Raw genomic sequence first — 22,268 nt, forward strand, 5'->3', positions numbered from 1 at the left:
CAATGGGTGAATACGAAGAAGAGTTTAGCACAAAACTTAGCTTCCAGAAATTCATTACTGTCTGTGAAAAGCTAACAGAACCACAAAAGCAGCTTGTCAGAGATATTGGTTTTGGATACCTTCTAGATCTGTGCTGTCGCGAGCTTCCAAGGTGTTTCGTTCGCTGGCTTGTCCGCTATTTTGATTGCCCTTCCAGGTGTTTCATACTGCCTAGTGGATACAGATTCCTTATCAACTCATACACCATGCACCGGATCTTAGGAATTCCACTGGGCGGGCAGATTATCCCTAGAAAATGCTCAGAAGCTTTCAAATGTCAGGTTAAGTCTGAAACTCGGTGTGCTGGGCACGCTCCAAACATCAGAGAGTTAACTGATCTCATAACTCCAGAGCTGACAGGAGAAGTGTTTCAAAAGGTTTTCGTGATGTTTGCAACGGCGGTATTTCTATGCCCAACGACATATGATTGCGTTAGCCCTGACTACTTAGCCGCTCTAGAAGGACCAGCAAGTAACATATCATCATATGATTGGTCCAATGCTGTCACAGAGAAACTGGTGACATCGCTCCAGACCTTCAAGGACAAAGGATTCGCACACGCCCTGTGTGGCTGCCTCCTGATTCCAGTGGTTCGTTCACTAAATTGTACACTTCTTTATACCCACAAGCAGCTACAAGAACATGATTAATTTTTACCTCTTCCCCACTTGCAGATAACCTATTTTGAGTACCTGGATACAAAGATTATGGACCGGGAACCTGACACTCCTGCAAGACTTGTCATGTGGGACACAGAGGCCATTAATAATTATGCTAACATAGACAGCCTGTCAACAGAGGACGGAATTTTTGGGAAACACACGGTGAGTCAACTTTTCATCATTTTCCTTTGGCGAAGTTTTCGACTCAATATAATGACTTAGCTGCCATGTATTAATTTGACTTGACTGTAATTGTTTCCTTCCACATGGCAGCTGAAAGACATTAGGCGCATGCCTTTCCAACCATCGCCTGGCTTTCAGGCGCCATTTTTCCAAATGAGTCCCATACTAGAAGCCTACATAGAAGAATTTTTGCCTCAAGAAAAACTTTGTTTCGTAAGTGATTTCCAGCTTCTGCACCTGATTTTATGTTTGAAATGATGTTCCCTAAGTTTTTACGAAACAGATACATGTCCTATTGTGTTCATCCAGACAGTTTCCTATAGTACTCTAGCTGTGCTTTTGTGTTAAACTAGAAGTGCTTCATATAGGACGTTAGCTGTCCTTTCATGGTCATCCAGACAGTCTCCTATAGTACCTTAGCTGTGCTTTTGTGTTAAAACCAGAAGTGCTTCCTATAGGACGTTAGCTGTGCTTTTGTGTTAAAATCATAAGTGCTTCCTATAGTACGTTAGCTGTGCTTCTGTGTTAAAACTAGAAGTGCTTCCTATAGGACGTTATCTGTGCTTTTGTGTTAAAACCAGAAGTGCTTCCTACAGGACGTTAGTTGTGCCTTTGTGTTAAATATAGAAGTGCTTCGAATAGGACGTTAGCTGTGCTTTTGTGTTAAACATGGAAGTGCTTCGTATAGTACGTTAGCTGTGCTTTTGTGTTAAATATAAAAGTGCTTCCTATAGTACGTTAACTGTGCCTTTGTGTTAAATATACAAGTGCCTCCTATAGTACGTTAGATGTGCTTTTGTGTTAAAACTAGAAGTGCTTCATATAATACGTTAGCTGTGCCTTTGCGTTAAAACTAGCAGTGCTTCCTATAGTACGTTAGCTGTGCCTTTGCGTTAAATATAGAAGTGCTTCCTATAGTACGTTAGCTGTGCTTTTGTGTTAAATATAGCACTGCTTCCCTACGGCGGTAGATCAACCATGCTTCGTAAGGTACGTCGGGTGTGCTCTTTCAAGGAATGTGTTCACCATGATTCATGGACTTTGTTAGCCGTGCTTCCCGCAGCACATCATGTGTCCTTCTGCGCACATTATTCCATGCCCTTTCTGCAATTATTGACAGAACGTACAGTAGTTCACAAGATATTTTTCATTTTCGGTATTAATAACTTCTTTTCATTCTCGGTATTAATAATTTCTGATGGTTTTTGTTTCAATTCCAGGCCAAGCAGAAATTCACTTGGTAGGGATCTTAGTGCAAAAGAAACCAAGACCAGAGACCGGGGCATTTATTGTAACTTGCAACATGACAACTCAAATGAAAAAGAAACTTTTTCATCACTCCCTTCAACATGTTCTACGCTTCCAAGTTCTAGCACAACAAGCAGTCAAAGTTCTTCCAGTAGTGGCTCGACCAGTGTCCTTCACGCCACATCATACTCCCTGGAAAATTTAAAGGGTTGCTGCGATACCCCTGACCCAGAATCCCAGAATCCGTACGACAAAGAACAGTCCCAAATTCATCTATCTTCACGCCTAAAATCATCAACCCAGATTAAGTTGCTACTGGAGGTGAACATGATCGACCACAACAAAGAGGACATTGATGAACAAGCCAAGATTCATCTGGACAAAGTGCATAACCATCTGCACAACTGCCTTGATGGCTTGCCGGTTCATGAGCCCTTTGTGTCAACAACTGAGATGCTGGAGAGCGGGGCAATTATAATGACAGGTGAAAATTCATATGAGTGTTCTGTACCGATTGAAACCCAAAATTCTGCTGGAGGATCTGCAGACCACAACTCTTTGACAAGCCCACTGGAAAAACTCTTGGAGGAAACAACAAAACCTACTGCAACGGAAACATCAGCCTCGCACTCTGCGGTTGACAAACAATTACTGACTGATCCAATCTCAACAGATACACTTGGAGCACCTGTTTATCACATCGGGAAAACGTCACCAGCTACTGCATGGTCCAGCCGTTCTGACAGCGCTCACAACAACTCTTCAACCAACACAAAGAGCCTCTGTATCCCAACCTGCACAAAAATCAAACAATGTCACTGGACAACGTTCTTCTTCGCTGCCGGAAGATAAGGTCCATCTTGTTTCAACTTTGAGTGACGAGAAGAACATTGCTGAAACAGAACGCACAAGAGCTACTTCCTCCTTTGCTCCTACAGTGGAAGTCCCCAGTGATTCTGCCAGCGGTTCTGGCTCAGTACTGGACACGGGAAAAGCAATTCCATCCACTAGTGATGCTCCACTGGTTGCTGCAGCATCTGTCGATGCAGAAGACAATAACATTGCAGAAGAACATGAACAATGTACGAAGCAACCACCTATTGATCCCACAGACAGCGTCCCTATTACCACAAGCGCACATCAGCCAGAACTGGAACCACAAATGGCAGCTCACAAGAGGTCCTTACAGCAGTTAGAAGATCCAGGTAACAAGAGTACAACGCCTCCTAAGAAAAGAGTTAGGATACTGGAGACTCCGCATAATTTAACAGAAACTGCAAACAACCATTCTCTACATGCTGACAACCATAGAGGCCTCCTTGATTGTGGATTCGTTGATGATGATCAAATATGGTCTGACCCATCTATCTATGAACAACTTGACAGAGTCATTGAAGAAAAAAAGAAACAACCCTTTCATAACCAAGTAGCATCACAACAATGCCAACCTGATATTGTCTCACACTTGGCCAAGAATTCAAGCTCGTCAGCTAGATCTTCCCTTTCTAACTATCCAGAGCCACCTATACCCAACAGATCAGGATCAATGTCAGGCGGTAGCCACCTCACACAGGCCTTTGATACGTCATACTCTACAGGTTTAACTCAAACTGTCTTGTCCCAAAGTTTACCAGCAACTGCTTTGTCCCAACACTACAACCAACAAGCTCCTAGTATCAAAAACCACTTCTACCGACATCCTGGTGCTCAGAATAACGGCGGTTCAAACAACAGCCAGCGCTCACCATATGCGATGAATGACAAAAGTCACAAGCAGTACCAGCAACAAACCACTGTTCGTGATGCCCACTACCCCCAACACAATGATGCTCAGAATAACAGCACTACACGGTGCCAACAACGCCAGCCTCAAGAGCAGAACAATGAGAAACCACACAGAGGCGAGTCTAATGGGCAAAGTTACAGTGCCTTGCAACAACAGTTCAACAGCATGCAGTATTCCAGCCATCCTCTCCAACATTTTCCAACAGATATTCCTTCAAGCTCAACCGATGATCCAACTGTCAGAACATTAGAACTGCGCATGCAGCACCAACCACAACGCCTAATGTTCCAAAGAAACAACAATTATAATGAGGGTTGTCTGCAACTTAGTAATGGTCAATTGAACTCCGGTGGTCATGTCTTCCAGCCTCATCAACATCATTTTGAGCTAGAACAGACTCGATTCACTGACCAAGGGAATGACCATCAAGATCACTGCCAACTTTTAGAAATAAGAGACTCTACAATGGAGGAGAAAGAAGTGTATGAAACAATCGTCAACAATACGCCAGGTGTCAAGCAAAATGATAGGTAATGAATTTTTTGTTCCTATTACAGTAAAGTTTTGGTCCCTTCGTTTACTAATGCAATATATTCTGCCTGAGGCTATCATATTCAAGTGTTTCGGCTCGATTCTTGTACTATTGTAATTGAATACTAATCATTTCCTCTTATGTTAAAAAAAGAAAATCTTATGATTTAAAATTCATTTGTTTTTTTGACAGCAAGAGGATATTCTTCATCGATCGACGTTGGGCCGATCATCAAACTTTAGGTTTGTCAATGAAGGTATACAGATATATCAACTCATTCGTGGTCGATGCTTACTCAGCGTTGCTGATGAAAGAACAATTCTACGCAACGCCAACGTTTGTGCACAAGCATATAATGTACATTGACGCTTCTGTAAGTTCTTGCTTCTCATAAATAATAATAACAAACCACATTTACTACTACTACCACACTGAGTGACAAAGCTTCAATTTTCTGCAGGATAAATTTAAAGTTCTAGGAGCAGGCACAGAACTACTCAAGGAACACATTGTGGAAAAAACTATTGGGTACAGGCTGCCCAACAAATGTAACATCGTGAGTTCACCCTACTCACTCTATCTGCCCAGTGTTCGTCTTTGATTGTACAAGTTTTTCTTGTTACAATGATATTATTCCCTGTTAATTGTTTTAGATCTTAATACCTGTGAGAAAGGATCCACATTTTATCTACCTCATCATCGCGAATCTTGCAATGCGTCGCTTCGAAATTATATGTCCTTATATCAATTGCGACGGTATAAAGGAACACTCAGAAATTGTCATCGAAAACTTCAAGAGAGCTTACCATTCTGCTTACAGCAACTATCCTCACACCATAGCCTCCTTTCATGTCAAACCTGTGCAGAGTGTATGTAACTCAGACAGAGAGTAAGTTTCTTTTGACTGTAGCTCTGCCTCATTTAAACCATGCATCTTTTTGTTCAACTACACATCCCATATCTACTGTTCACCTTCTATTCACAGACATTAATGCTCTCAATTTTCAGGGATGACAATGCTATTTACACCATGCATTTGATGCCGCTCATTAATTTGAATAATAATTCATTTTTTATCAATAATGTAAGTTCACTCTCATTGACAACACATCAACATATGTTCATCCAAGCCAGCTGAACATTAAGTTTTACAATAAATTTTATTAGTTTGCACAGTTATGTGTTTGCAGATCCATGTGATACCGATGAGAGAACAACTAACTTTCAAAATGATAACATCCAACTACAACACATGCCATGTATTTGAGGCACTGAGCATCGTCCTCGTCAAACACAATATCCGGCGCGAAAGAAGAAGAGTTGGAAGAAGATGACTACTGCTTAAATGTGCCTTCATTTAGCTGGAGCCATCCGAACATTGTTTCAGCCATATCGACTCATATGTAATCACAACAATGTTTCAGCTATTTTTGTGTCCGTCCAAGATATCTGCTATGGATCCCGTTAAACGCAGCTGTGTGTTCAAATGGTCAAGTCTTAAATTCCTGAACAGCAAACATTTACAAATAAGAATCGTATTTTTTCCAAAAGTTCTAAACATGATATTCAAGACATCACTTCCTTGCACTAGAACACCACTCACTTCGAGTAGACATAATAAAAGAAACAATTGGAACATAGAGGAAAAACACTATCGATTCGTAAGCATCTGACGAAGGAGCTAAATGACTCACCTCCAGTAATCTGGGTCACAGAGGCACTGTCGTGCCTCTTATCCACGTAGAACGTGCCTCTCTTACCACGGACAACTAAGCTGGCACACACAAGTGCGCCACCAGTTAACACAGGACCGTCCCCTCTCGATAGTTGGTGCCTCTCCAAGCCAAATGAGTCATGGAAGCACGGCCGTGGCTCAAGTTAACGAAAGAAGAACCATCCTCTGTGATAGACGACTAAACTGAAAAAATACCAAAACAGAAGAATGACCGTGACTTCAACTATAAAAGGTCCGTGACCTCACAAGTTTCAACGACGAGTCTCTCTCAGCAAATAAGTGAAAGCAAACGTTTCGAAAGAAAGGCACGCCCGTGCCTTTGAATAACATCGTAGACGTGCCTCTCCGAGCGAACGTGTAAGAGAAAGCATTTGCGAACAACAGACAGAACTCTGACTCAACATAACATAGGACATGCCTCCACTAACTAGACAGACGTGACTTCACTAGCAGACTAACTAGAAATATTACAGAACATACAACCATGACAGTAACTCATACTGACATAACGCAGTCCCTCTCCGAATTTAATACCCAAAGGAAGGATAACGCCTCTACCAAACATACGACAATGCATGCAATGCCTTCACGGCCATGCCTTTCAAAATCAAAGTACCACCACAATAATTGAAACACAGAAACGCAACCGTCGCTAACACAATACTCCCACAACAAGTATCACACTGGATTACCGAGCCTAAAACAGACAACATATATTGAAACAGACAACACAATGAGAAAATCTGAAGAATCTTAAACACACTCAAGCTCTACATAAAAACATTTCAAACACACAACCACAACCGTATATTCAATATAAAAACAACCGTGCCAACCACAGTACAAACACAAAGCGAAAAATCATAGAGGAAAATATTCTTGAAGGCACCCAATCAAGAAAAACATAATGGAACGAAAATAAACTTAAATTTCCAAACTAGTTAACTCCATCCGGTTCAAAATAAAACCACCACAATTACAAATTCATCAGTCTATGTAATATTACCCCATAAAATAACTATCAAATAACTAATTCATCACACAATCCATCTTGCCAGCACTTCCACCTGGACTACTCCTCAGAAACGTCCTCGCCATCTGAGATCAGGAAGACAGCGACGATGCAGGATGTCCCTCATCGACAGAAACCGGCGGTATAGCTCATAGCTCACATACCCTTCCTAAAGGAAAAGCAAATGAAAACATGAATATACAAAAAAATAAGTATTGTTCTACCAACAAAGGCAGAAACTAATGAAAATGAAATATTCACTTACAGTAGCTCCATATTTCAGGTGATCAAATTAAAGTAAGTGGCTTCCAATCCCAGTAGTGACGAAGAAGTTCTGGAAAAGATGACTCCAGCTTCGAATAAGATTCGTCAATGATGGCTCCTGCTAAGTCCTCCATGGAGTCCCTTTCTTCGCGGCCTTTGATCATAAACTTCTCTTGGATGTCGATGTGGTACCCTTCTGGAATTCTGATGAAATCTTGAAAAAGAGCATCTCTAATATTCCTGACGCCCACATTAGAGAAAGTTATACCTCTATTCTCAAGGAAATCCTTCAGGGCAGGGCACTCCGTCCTGGCCCTGCAGAAGTGATAGACCAAAACAAGATTCCGCATAGCCAGTTCCATGACGGTGACTTTTCTACGCCCGTAACAATCCTTTCGCGTGAACTCCATGCCAAGACCAACAAACTTGTGCTTCTCCTCGCGCAACTAGTCCTCGTACAAGGCAATGATCTCCTCCACCTTGCCAGGCTCGTTCGTGTACCACACGTCGAGCTTCGTGTTACCATCGGCAACTATAGGATGGTACTCGGTGGTGTTCAAAAAGTCATCCATGGCAGCAAGCAGCAAGGTGCCAATGGAGATTCCTGAGACCCTGCGACAAGGTTTGGGAGTGGTGAGGAGGGTGGGAACTGACTGATGTTCTGTGGCTACAATACGACGTGAAGACCTCACAAACACGGCCGGTATTTAACCTTGGCGAGGGACGTTTGAGTTACAATGCGCATTAACGTGTGAACTAGGAACAGCGAATAGACGGTTGTGCTTCTGAAGCTCATGAAACCATGCACTTCGTAAAGTCACGGCTGTGCACATATATTTGATGCCGTGGAGAAATCGAGGAGCCTCTAACTTTATTTTACGGTAACTGACACATGGAATAGTCACATCGAACAGCCGGCACATCGGTCATCAATTCCTCCTTTGAACAAAGACCACCGACGGAAGAATCCAATGAAGCAAACGAACAGCCAGCCGTACACCTTAGATCCGAAGGCCAAAACTCATCTGTGCCTCATCTAGCTAGATTCACAACATCTGTCCCTCTATAGTCAAGGCTGGTTTCACGTGAGGCCCGGGTATGCAGGCACAAGACGCACATACATGTCTATCCCACAGGCACGGGTATGCACGCACATGATGCACATACGTGCCTATTCCACAGGCACGGGTATCACCACAGGCACGTAGAGATACAGGCAGCAACTCGCCGGAAACACGTGAATGCAGGCAACGAAGGCACGGAAACGTAGCCTCTACAGGCACGTGCTTCGGCTTGGCAAGGCACGAATACGGCCTTGCAATTGACGTTCTCGAGCCACGGCTACACACCCTCTACGTACAGACACGGAATTGCAGCTTCTCCGACGCACAAGCACGGTTTTCGAATTGGCATTCTCGAGGCACATGTACAAATCCTCTGGATGCAAAAAACAGAGGTGGCAGAGGCATCGGTAAGAACACTCTGTTCGAGAGGCGCGGTTGCAAACTCTCAAGAGGGACAGCCATGTGACACTGCAGACACATAGAGTCGTGACGTGTATCACGTCAGATACATCAAATACAAACAGCGAATCAACGGGAGAAGGGAAAGAGCCATAGTTTTAAAGTGTCCAGAGGCACGGGCGTGTACAAGCACAGGCACGACGAATCACAGCCACCGCATCCCCTCACGGACGGGCGTCTGGCACCACAGGCACGTAGAGTCACAGCCAGCGTGGTTCCTGAGACAAGCGAATGCAGGTACAGGACGCACAGAACTTAAGCGTATACAGGCACGGAATTGCGGCTTTTGGCGCACATGTACGGCTTTGAAATTGGCGTTCTTGAGGCACGGGTACAAACCACCTGGACGCACAAAAGAGTGGTGGCAGAGGCACGGTTGAGTAGTCTGAAGAGAAACTGCCGTGTGACACCACCACATAGAGACATCGCGTGTGTCACGTGAGGTACACGAATAGCGGAAAAGAAGCCACGGCAGTGAAGCCTCCACAGACACGGATGCCGAGCTTCTAGAGGCACGGTCCCGAAGAACACAAAGACAGGAAACTGAAAATGTTGCCTCGTACGTTACCAGACGTGCCTCTCTTGTGCGGATGTGTAAAACACAACAGTACAAACACAAACAAACGGCGGTGAATATAAGCCAAACAAAAAACACGCTTCTCCCAAACAATACATATGCGTCCCCTCACAGACGGGCATCTGGCACCAGAGGCACGTAGAGTCACAGCCAGCATGACGCCTGAGACACGCAAATGCACGTACAGGAGACACGGAATTAAAGCGTATACAGGCACGGAATTGCGGCTTCTCATAGTTCTCGAGGCACGGGTACAAACCACCTGGATGCACAAAATAGTGGTGGCAAAGGCACGGTTGTGTAGTGTCAAGAGGAACTGCCGTGTGAAACCAGCACGTACAGACATGGCGTGTGTCACGTGAGGTACATGCATAGACGGAAAGAAGCCACGGAAGTGAAGCCTGAACAGACACAGATGTCCGGATTCTCAAGGCACGGTCCTAAAGCACACAAAAACAGGAAACTAAAATGTTGCCTCGTACGTTAGCAGACGTGCCTCTCTTGTGCGAACGTGTAAAAGACAACAATACAAACACAAACAAACGGCACTGAATATAAGCCAAAACAAAGCGTGCTTCTCCCAAACGATACATATGCGCCACTTCAACAGGTTCTCTAAAAGTACATGAACTCGCGCAAACGTCAACAATGAACTTGTATCATGAAAAAACATAAGAAATTATATTCACATAACATGAGACGGTACTCCATAGGTTTGAGCTAAAAGTACTCATTAATTATACAAAAAGAGAAATGAAAGTCTTCCAGGAGTCCATTCTTCTCAGACCACCGTGACCATTCTACTCAGTTGGAGTTCTGCTCAGAAGCATCAACGACATCTGGGGTCGGGAAGACAACGAGGATGCATCATGTCCTTCACAGACAGAACTCGGCGGTAGAGCTCGTAGCTGACATACCCATCTGAAAACAAAAAGCGGATGAGAATGAAGATATATGTAAAGGGGAAAAAGTACTATTGTTGCAATAAAACAAAAATATAAAGATAGAAAATCATAAAAAACGAAATTTTCACTTACAATTGCCGCATATTTCAGGTGTTCAAGGGAAAGCGGCTTCCATTCCCAGTAGTCATGCAGACCTTGTGGAAAAGACGACTTCATACTCAAGTAAGATTTGTTTATGACGGCTCCTGCCAAATCTGCCATGGAATCCCTTAGATTGCGTCCTTTGATAATGAGCTCCTCTTGAAGGTCGATGTGACACTCTCTTGGGAGTTTGAGGTAACTGTTTGCAAGAACATCCCTATCGTTCCTGACGTCGACACTAGCGGAAATTATACCTTTGTTCCGAAGGAAATCCTTCAGAGCAGCGCACTCCGTCCTGGCCTTGCACAAGTGATAGACAAGAACATGCTTGCGCATCGCCAGTTGCATAATGGCGACTTTTCTACTACGATCAAAATAATCCTCTCGTGTGTACTCCAGATCAAGACCAACAAACTTGTACCTGTCCTCACACAGCCATTCCTCATAGAGAGTAAGAATCTCCTCCACCTTGTAGGGCTCGTTGGTGTACAACACCTCGAGCTTGGTATTACCATCGACATCTATAAAGAGATGCTCAGTAGTGTTCCTGAAGTCGTCCATGGAAGCGAGGGTGAGACGACAATGGAGTTTGACTGTGCTTCTCGTACGAGGCGAGGATGACGGGAGCTAACTGCACTTCTCTGCAGAGAATAAGAAGCGATAAACTCCCGCAATAGACCACTACTTAACCTTGGGGAGAGACGACTCGGTTACCATGCGCCCATTAAATTGCATCGGGAACGGTGTGAATGGACGGTTGTGCTTCTGCAGCTTATGAAACCATGCACTTAAAAGTCACGGCTGCCACGTTGTAATCGAGGAGCCTCTAGATTAACTCTAGCACCGTATCTGGCACAATGAATACTAACAATAAATAGCCATCCCATCGGTCACCAGCACATCTTTTGACCGAGAGAACAATGAGAGGAAGCAAACAAGATGACCCCGTCGTACAAATACTACACGGGGACTAAACAAAAATAGAAGCACGGTTCGGCCAGCACAAAAGCCACACGCGTGCCTCCACTTTGCTTAAAGACAAACCTCAGTAATATCAACGGACCTGCATCTCTATGTCTGCATACAACCGAAAACATTGCCAAAACAAAAGCACATCCATGCTTCTCACATACAAATAACTATGGGCTATCATACATATTCCCGCCTGAACCCAACGTACATAAAAACAGTGGCTCCCTGGGTCAACGACTGCTTCAAAAAAAATTGCAATAACAGAGTCACGAACCGTGACTCCATTCCAGATACAAAAGTGCCTCTCATTAGGAACCATCATGCCTCTCCTCAATTTGCCTCCCCGATGTATCGACCATGCCTCTCCTGCTACAACGACCGTGCATCTAATAACATCATCACCGTTCCTCTCCTGAAGACACACCCAAGCATATCTGATTAAACATGTGATTAAAAAAATTAAAACACAGAAGCACGAGTATGCTTTTCAGTATGTATAACCGTGCCTCACAAAAAGTATGTGAGGCAGGATAGGCACGTAAAAGACTCCGCTGGGAGGCAGCACAGCTAGACAACTATAATGGGAGGCAGCTGGACGAGTCAAACATCTTGTGTCGCCACAACACCTCGGAATGCACGCACACCATCTACAACCAGCATTCATTCCATTTCGCAGAATAAAAAATAAAACAAGAAGCACTCATTACTACTCTTGCTCTCTCCCGTCTCCTTTATATTTCAATAAGCTCCGACTCCCTCAGCCACATCACAACTCATTTGCCTTCTCCGTCGCCTGCTTCTAGGGTTCGTGCTTCTAACCCGCACACAATCGATTAATTTCTAAGCCATGCTTCTCTCGTAGATTGCTGGCCGTGGGTGCTTGCCCTAAGCTTCCCATCACAACCCATCTGCCTTACCCGTCCGCCTACTTCTAGGGTTCGTGCTTCTTCCCCGCACACAGTCTCATTTCAAACAAGTTATTGTAGAGTTTTTATTGGGTCTCTTGATTAACTTCTAAGCCGTGCTTCTCTCGTAGATTTGCTAGCAGTGTGTGCTTGCCCTAAGCTTCCCCTACCCCAATCTCCGTTCGTCAACCCTCGTTCTTCTTCTCTCCCAGGTAAAAAGCATATGCGTAAGCAGCATGCTCCGATCCGTATTTACGTTTTACATTTAGGTTTTTCATTTGATAGTTATTGAAGCATCAGATCCGGTACAACGACTTCATTCTCTAAAGGAATATAAATACCATTTGAAAAATTCTAAACAAGTGTTATAAACTCTGTCATACTGCTTTCTGGAAGGAGTAGATGAGAAGATTTCTGGTAAATTTGTAGTTGTTGCCTGCCTTCAATATGGCTAACATAGTTGAAGCTAGTCGTTGTCTACCTTCGACGTTGAAGCTTGTTTTTAAATTGTTATGATATTCTTGTTTTCTTAACATAGTTGTTCTGAATTATTTAGGTATGATTTGCCCTACCTGCCGCCAACCAGGCGGCCCTTGCGAACCACACCCTGAAGTTCTCCAGGAGTTTGAGGTTATTCTTGATGAAAATTGCTGGAGCCGCATGGTTAGTAAGCATCACTAACATATTAGTTGCTTACAACACAGTAGAAATCGTCACTGTCACTCATACCCCGTTGCACCTACACTAGGTTCCCCTGCTACCACTTCTTCGCACCTGCCTTGTGTTTTCATTTTCCATTAGTTTGCCTGCCTATGCCCTGATTAATATAGTCCATTAGTTTTGCCTGCCTATGCCTTGATTACTATAATGCATCTTCAGTTCTAATTAAAATTAGTCAACATATGCCAAAAATCTGCATCCATTAATTTATAATACAATTATGTTGTTATCTGTAATTCTTATCAAAAATTCATATCCAATTTAAGAAAACTTTTAACATTAATAGTACGCGAGTTCAAATTTATACTTACAGGTTGTTATTTGCACTATTTTTTCCAGTATGTACCTTGTAATATCAGAGCTTTTCTCGCTGAATACATTGAAGAGAGGAAGAAAGAAGCAAGAAAATTGCGTAAACAGCAGGTAGAGCCAGCCCTTCTTACACATGAAGGAAGGTCTTACAATGCTTTGTTTAAGCATAGGGCGAACTTCACAAAGTTCTGCGGGCTGAGTGGAACATCTTTGCGGCTGATTATGAACTTCGTGCTGGAGACCGCATAGAATTTGAACTACCAGATGAGGGTCTCAATCTCGAATTACAAACATATCGGGGATGACAAAAGGCTGCTTCCATTACCCCACGTTGGTAGGTATTTTATATTAGAAACTTATCTTCTTTCACTATAATTTTATATGCATGAATCGAACTGAATAATATTAACCCCGTGTTGGATATAACTTTATCTAACTTTAAAATCTTTTTCTTTTTCTAGCTCTCGGTGATCTTTCTTCTGACGATTTCGACCATGTTCACTGCTGTGTCTACTCTAAGGATATTGAGCTTACCTACGATGAGACACGATTCTTTCTACAACGCCTTTTCGGAGATACTTTCATCCGTTGCCGTCCATTTGTCCACGTATTGACTCCCACTAACACCAAAGACTGCGTCATGGTTGGTTACAACTGTGCTTGTTAAAATACCAAACGTATTTTGCTCATATGTAAAATTATAAAGAACCTATTTATTCAAACCTAAAACAACAAAACTTTTGATGTTCTCTTAATATGTTGTTTTATCTGTTTACACACAAACCTGAACATGCCAAGAATTATATTACTTTCAATATGGAATTTCTTAATGTTTGCGCACTCACCGTATTCAGCCATTCTTTTTATTTATTATCCAAGTGACAAATCAACGGTTTTAATTTCTATTTAATTTCGATTTCTTCAAGAAAATTCCGAGGAGCGTTGTCTCGACACTGAAGAGATGGGTGGACATGCCAACCAATGGCAGGGTGACCCTTGAAGCTCCTGATGAACCTACCCATGTCATCACTCCTTCGTCGTACTACATCTCCAAAAACGACGGCAAGATGGTAATAGAAAAGTCTTCTTTCAGAGACTTCATATCAGCTGCATCCTTTGTTGAAAAGAACGTTGTTCTAATCACTTTCAAAGAGCGCCATGACCGTACTGTGTCCATCATCATTCAACGCATTCTGTAGATTCCGTCGGAACCAGCACCTAAAATGGAAGCAAGCAGTGTATCTCCTAGGATGTCAGCGCTCATTTCATGATGATGCCTCTAGCAGCAAAACACTGGTTACTATAAGTTTGCTAGTTAGGATGGTAGAGTAATGTAACTATTATGGACCATGTGCTTGCTTGAACTATCAGAATGATCTTTTGCAACTTATGTAGCTCTTACGGACACTCAACTTGCTGTTTCAACCATCGGAATGATCCTTTGCAACAAATACTATTTGAACAATCGGAATGATCCATGCGAAAAAATCATAATTCAAAAAACAAAAAAACAGAAAGAATCATTTTCAAAAATCAAACGAAACAAGAATCAGTTTTTGATTCAAAACCTATAGCAATACCATGTTATCAAACTTATTCAAACCATCTAGTGAAACATATCTCAATTAAAAACCAAACAGGACTCCGTTTTCAAGTCCAAACTATATTTACTTCAACTTTTCCTAAACACACACTTGTGCACCGAATAACATAACAACAGTGCCTCCCGAACCAAGGAAGATTGTTCATTGAAAAAAATGTTTTCACAACAAAGGCACGACCATGCATCTGCTGAGTGTTCTACCATTTACAGGACTACTTTCACAGCCAAAGATGGAATACGCACATATGGATCACGCATGCAGCACCCAACGAATAAAAAAAAATTCAACGAACAAGATAAGTGAAAATCTTAAAAAAAACAGATAAAACAAATCCATGTTCCCGAAAATCTACGCCTAGAACCACCGGGTGACTAGCAACTACTCTTTGGCGGTTTCCTTTTTTGCACGACAAAACATCCCTTTCCCTTTTCCGACTCCATTTGCATCCTCTTCCTCGAAAGTTTCTCGCCGGCCGCAGTTCACCACCGCAAACCTCCTGCCATGGACGACGAGAAACTAACAACACTCACCGAACACATCTCCACTAAGGATAATTTTGACCGTTGTCCAGTGATCTACTCCTAGATCACTATTGTACTCCCTTGCCAAACTCAGTGGTAGGGTATACAATAGATCTGGTACACAGCATGGCATACTTTGTAGAACCTATGGCATAGGGAATGATTTTCATTCTCTTTCTATCTTCTGCTGTGGTCGGGCTTTGAGTCTTACTCAATTTCACACCTTGTAACACAAGCAAGAACTTTTTCTTTGACTGTTCCATTTTGAACTACTTCAAAATCTTGTTAAGGTATGTACTCATTGAAAAAACTTATCAAGCGTGTTGATCTATCTCTATAGATCTTGATGCTCAATATGTAAGCAGCTTCAGCGAGGTCTTTCTTTGAAAAACTCCTTTCAAACACTCCTTTATGCTTTGCAGAATAATTCTACATTATTTCCGATCAACAATATGTCATTCACATATACTTATCAGAAATGTTGTAGTGCTCCCACTCACTTTCTTGTAAATACAGGCTTCACCGCAAGTCTGTATAAAACTATATCCTTTGATCAACTTATCAAAGCGTATATTCCAACTCCGAGATGCTTGCACCAGTCCATAGATGGATCACTGGAGCTTGCATATTTTGTTAGCAACTTTAGGATTGACAAAACCTTCTGGTTGCATCATATACAACTCTTCTTTAATAAATCCATTAAGGAATGCAGTTTTGTTTATCCATTTTCCAGATTTCATAAAATGCGGCAATTGCTAACATGATTCAGACAGACTTAAGCATAGATACGAGTGAGAAACTCTCATCGTAGTCAACACCTTGAACTTGTCGAAAACCTTTTTGCGACAATTCTAGCTTTGTAGATAGTAACACTACTATCATCGTCTGTCTTCCTCTTGAAGATCCATTTAATATGAATGGCTCGCCGATCATTGGGCAAGTCAATCAAAGTCCATACTTTGTTCTCATACATGGATCTCATCTCAGATTTCATGGCCTCAAGCCATTTCGCGGAATCTAGGCTCATCATCGCTTCCTCATAGTTCGTAGGTTCGTCATGGTCAAGTAACATGACCTCCAAAACAGGATTACCGTACCACTCTGGTGTGGATCTCACTCTGGTTTACCTACGAGGTTTGGTAGTAACTTGATCTGAAGTTACATGATCATCATCATTAGCTTCCTCACTAATTGGTGTAGGAGTCACAGGAACAAATTTCTGTGATGAACTACTTTCCAATAAAGGAGCAGGTACAGTTACCTGATCAAGTTCTACTTTCCTCCCACTCACTTCTTTCAAGAGAAACTCCTTCTCTAGAAAGGATCCATTCTCAGCAATGAATATCTTGCCTTCGGATTTGTGATAGAAGGTGTACCCAATTGTCTCCTTTGGGTATCCTATGAAGACACATTTCTCCGATTTGGGTTTGAGCTTATCAGGATGCAACTTTTTCTTATAAGCATCGCAACCCCAAACTTTAAGAAACGACAACTTTGGTTTCTTGCCAAACCACAGTTCATACGGTGTCGTCTCAAACGGACTTAGATGGTGCCCTTTTTTTAACGTGAATGCAGCTGTCTCTAATGCATAACCCCAAAACTATAGTGGTAAATCGGTAAGAAACATCATAGATTGCACTATATCCAATAAAGTACGGTTATGACGTTCGGACACACCATTATACTGTGGTGTTCCAGGTGGCACGAATTTGTGAAACTATTCCACATTGTTTTAATTGAAGAACAAACTCGTAACTCAAATATTTGTCTCCGCGATCAGATCGTAGAAACCTTATTTTCTTGTCACGATGATTTTCCACTTCACTCTGAAATTCTTTGAACTTTTCAAATGTTTGAGACTTATGTTTCATCAAGTAGATATACCCATATCTGCTCAAATCATCTGTTTAGGTCAGAAAATAACGATACCCGCCGCGAGCCTCAACACTCATCGGATCGCATACATCAGTATGTATTATTTCCAATAAGTCAGTTGCTCGCTCCATTGTTCCGGAGAACGGAGTCTTAGTCATCTTGCCCATGAGGCATGGTTCGCAAGTATCAAGTGATTCATAATCAAGTGATTCCAAAAGTCCATTAGTATGGAGTTTCTTCATGCGCTTTACACCAATATGACCTAAACGGCAGTGCCACAAATAAGTTGCACTATCATTATTAACTTTGCATCTTTTGGCTTCAATATTATGAAAATGTGTATCACCACGATCGAGAAACAACAAACCATTTTCATTGGGTGTATGACCATAGAAGGTTTTATTCATGTAAACAGAACAACAATTATTCTCTAACTTACATGAATAACCGTATTGCAATAAACATGATCCAATCATATTCATGCTCAACGCAAACACTAAATAACATTTATTTTAGGTTCAACACTAATCCCGAAAGTATAGGGAGTGTGCGATGATGATCATATCAACCTTGGAACCACTTCCAATACACATCGTCACTTCACCCTTAACTAGTCTCTTTTCATTCTGCAACTCCCGTTTCGAGTTACTACTCTTAGCAACTGAACCAGTATCAAATACCGAGGGGTTGCTATTAACACTAGTAAAGTACACATCAATAACATGTATATCAAATATAGCTTTGTTCACTTTTCCATCCTTCTTATCCACCAAATACTTGGGGCAGTTCCGCTTCCAGTGACCAGTCCCTTTGCAGTAGAAGCACTTAGTCTCAGGCTTAGGTCCAGACTTGGGCTTCTTCACTTGAGCAGCAACTCGCTTGCCGTTCTACTTGAAGTTCCCCTTCTTCCCTTTGCCCTTTTCTTGAAACTAGTGGTCTTGTCAACCATCAACACTTGATGTTTTTCTTGATGTCTACCTTCGTCGATTTCAGCATCACGAAGAGCTTGGGAATCGTTTCCGTTATCCCTTGCATATTATAGTTCATCACGAAGTTCTAGTAACCTTGTGATAGTGACCAGAGAACTCTGCCAATCACTGTCTTATCTGGAAGATTAACTCCCACTTGATTCAAGTGATTGTAGTACCCAGACAATCTGAGCACATGCTCACTGCTTGAGCTATTCTCCTCCATCTTTTAGCTATAGAACTTGTTGGAGACTTCATATCTCTCAACTCGGGTATTTGCTTGAAATATTAACTTCAACTCCTGGAACATCTCATATGGTCCATGACGTTCAAAACGTCTTTGAAGTCCCGATACTAAGCCGTTAAGCATGGTGCACTAAACTATCAAGTAGTTATCATACCGAGCTTTTGTCAAAACGTTCATAACGTCTGCATCTGCTCCTGCAATAGTTCTGTCACCTAGCGGTGCATCAAGGACATAATACTTCTGTGTAGAAATGAGGTTAATCCTCAGATCATGGACCAAGTCCGCATCATTGCTACTAACATCTTTCAACTTAGTTTTCTCTAGGAACATATCAAAACAAAACAGGGGAGCTAAACACGAGCTATTGATCTACAACATAGATATGCTAATACTAACAGGACTAAGTTCATGATAAATTTAAGTTCAATTAATCATATTACTTAAGAACTCCCACTTAGATAGACATCCCTCTAATCCCCTAAGTGATCATGTGATCCATATAAACTAAACCATGTCCGATCATCACGTGAGATGGAGTAGTTTCAACGGTGAACATCACTATGTTGATCATATCTACTATATGATTCACGCTCGACCTTTCGGTCTCCGTGTTCCGAGGCCATATCTGTTATATGCTAGGCTCGTCAAGCTTAACCTGAGTATTCTGCGTGTGCAACTGTTTTGCACCCGTTGTATTTGAACGTAGAGCCTATCACACCCGATCATCACGTGGTGTCTCATCACGAAGAACTTTCGCAACGGTGCATACTCAGGGAGAACACTTATACTTTGATAATTTAGTGAGGGATCATCTTATAATGCTACCGTCAATCAAAGCAAGATAAGATGCATAAAAGATAAACATCACATGCAATCAATATAAGTGATATGATATGGCCATCATCATCTTGTGCTTGTGATCTCCATCTCCGAAGCACCGTCATGATCACCATCGTCACCGGCGTGACACCTTGATCTCCATCATAGCATCGTTGTCGTCTCGCCAATCTTATGCTTCTACGACTACCCGCTACCGCTTAGTGATAAAGTAAAGCATTACAGGGCGATTGCATTGCATACAATAAAGCGACAACCATATGGCTCCTGCCAGTTGTCGATAACTTGGTTACAAAACATGATCATCTCATACAATAAATTTAGCATCATGCTTTGACCATATCACATCACAACATGCCCTGCAAAAACAAGTTAGACGTCCTCTACTTTGTTGTTGCAAGTTTGACGTGGCTGCTACGGGCTTAGCAAGAACCGTTCTTACCTACGCATCAAAACCACAACGATAGTTTGTCAAGTTGGTGTTGTCTTAACCTTCGCAAGGATCGGGCGTAGCCACACTCGGTTCAACTAAAGTTGGAGAAACTGACACCCGCCAGCCACCTATGTGCAAAGCACGTCGGTAGAACCAGTCTTGCGTAAGCGTACGCGTAATGTCGGTCCGAGCCGCTTCATCCAACAATACCGCCGAACCAAAGTATGACATGCTGGTAAGCAGTATGACTTATATCACCCACAACTCACTTGTGTTCTACTCGTGCATATGACATCTACGCATAAAACCTGGCTCTGATACCACTGTTGGGGAACATAGTAATTTCAAAAAATTTCTACGCACACGCAAGATCATGGTGATGCATAGCAACGAGAGGGGAGAGTGTTGTCCATGTACCCTCGTAGACCGAAAGCGGAAGCGTTAGCACAACGCGGTTGATGTAGTCGTACGTCTTCACGATCCGACCGATCCAAGTACCGAACGTACGGCACCTTCGAGTTCAGCACACGTTCAGCTCAATGACGTCCCTCGAACTCCGATCCAGCCGAGCTTTGAGGGAGAGTTCCGTCAGCACGACGGCATGGTGACGATGATGATGTTCTACCGACGCATGGCTTCACCTAAGCACCGCTACGATATTATTGAGGTGGATTATGGTGGAGGGGGGCACCGCACACGGCTAAGAGATCAAGAGATCAATTGTTGTGTCTTTGGGGTGCCCCCCTACCCCCATATATAAAGGAGCAAGGGGGGAGGCGGCCGGCCTAGGAGGAGGGCGCGCCAAGTGGGGGAGTCCTACTCCCACCGGGAGTAGGACTCCTCCTTTCCTTGTTGGAGTAGGAGAAGGGAAGGGAGAAGGAGAAGGAAGGAAGGGGGCGCCCCGCTCCCTAGTCCAATTCGGACTAGTCCATGGGGAGGGGTGCGGCCACCGTTTGGGGCCTTTCTCTCCTTTCCCGTATGGCCCATTAAGGCCGAATACGAATTCCCGTAACTCTCCGGTACTCCGAAAAATACCCGAATCACTCGGAACCTTTCCGATGTCCGAATATAGTCGTCCAATATATCGATGTTTACGTCTCGACCATTTCGAGAGTCCTCGTCATGTCCCTGATCTCATCCGGGACTCCGGACTCCTTCGGTACATCAAAACACATAAACTCATAATATAACCGTCATCTAACTTTAAGCGTGCGGACCCTACGGGTTCGAGAACTATGTAGACATGACCGAGACATGTCTCCGGTCAATAACCAATAGCGGAACCTGGATGCTCATATTGGCTCCCACATATTCTACGAAGATCTTTATCGGTCAAACCGCATAACAACATAAGTTGTTCCCTTTGTCATCGGTATGTTATTTGCCCGAGATTCGATCGTCGGTATCTCAATACCTAGTTAAATCTCGTTACCGGCAAGTCTCTTTACTCGTTCCGTAATACATCATCCCGCAACTAACTCATTAGTTAGAATGCTTGCAAGGCTTATAGTGATGTGCATTACTGAGTGGGCCCAGAGATACCTCTCCGACAATCGGAGTGACAAATCGTAATCTCGAAATACGCCAACCCCAACAAGTACCTTCGGAGACACCTGTAGAGCACCTTTATAATCACCCAGTTACGTTGTGATGTTTGGTAGCACACAAAGTGTTCCTCCGGTAAACGGGAGTTGCATAATCTCATAGTCATAGGAACATGTATAAGTCATGAAGAAAGCAATAGCAGAATACTAAACGATCGTGTGCTAAGCTAACGGAATGGGTCAAGTCAATCACATCATTCTCCTAATGATATGATCCCGTTAATCAAATGACAACTCATGTCTATGGCTAGGAAACATAACCATCTTTGATCAACGAGCTAGTCAAGTAGAGGCATACTAGTGACACTCTGTTTGTCTATGTATTCACACATGTATCATGTTTCCGGTTAATACAATTCTAGCATGAATAATAAACATTTATCATGATATAAGGAATTAAATAATAACTTTATTATTGCCTCTAGGGCATATTTCCTTCAACATTTCACCCTACCAGATCATTTCACTGATGCAGATGTGCAGAAAGTCAAGGACGCTGCTCTTAGGAAGATGGCAGTTGCATTCAACACCCACAAGAAAACTGTATGGGCCAACTACGTCGCTGCAGAAAGGAAGACTCCAGAATTCAAGGGAACACTGGAGAAGCAAAGAGAACACTGGCCCGCTTTCACGAAATTCAAGGAATCAGAATTATCTAAGGAA

General features: G+C 42.7%; 1 protein-coding gene across 1 annotated transcript; it reads right to left on the reverse strand.

Moving 5' to 3' along the window:
* Positions 1–10,390: 10,390 nt before the first annotated feature.
* LOC141040672 (uncharacterized) lies at positions 10,391–11,168 on the reverse strand. The gene is made up of 2 exons (XM_073506789.1): positions 10,661–11,168; positions 10,391–10,482 (listed from the first exon to the last, which is right to left on the reverse strand). The coding sequence occupies exons 1-2, from the start codon at positions 11,166–11,168 to the stop codon at positions 10,391–10,393; spliced, it is 600 nt and encodes a 199-aa protein (XP_073362890.1).
* Between the last annotated feature and the right edge of the window lie 11,100 nt (positions 11,169–22,268).

The sequence above is a fragment of the Aegilops tauschii genome, chromosome 2 (genome assembly GCF_002575655.3).
Source record: "Aegilops tauschii subsp. strangulata cultivar AL8/78 chromosome 2, Aet v6.0, whole genome shotgun sequence".
Lineage (NCBI taxonomy): Eukaryota > Viridiplantae > Streptophyta > Magnoliopsida > Poales > Poaceae > Aegilops > Aegilops tauschii.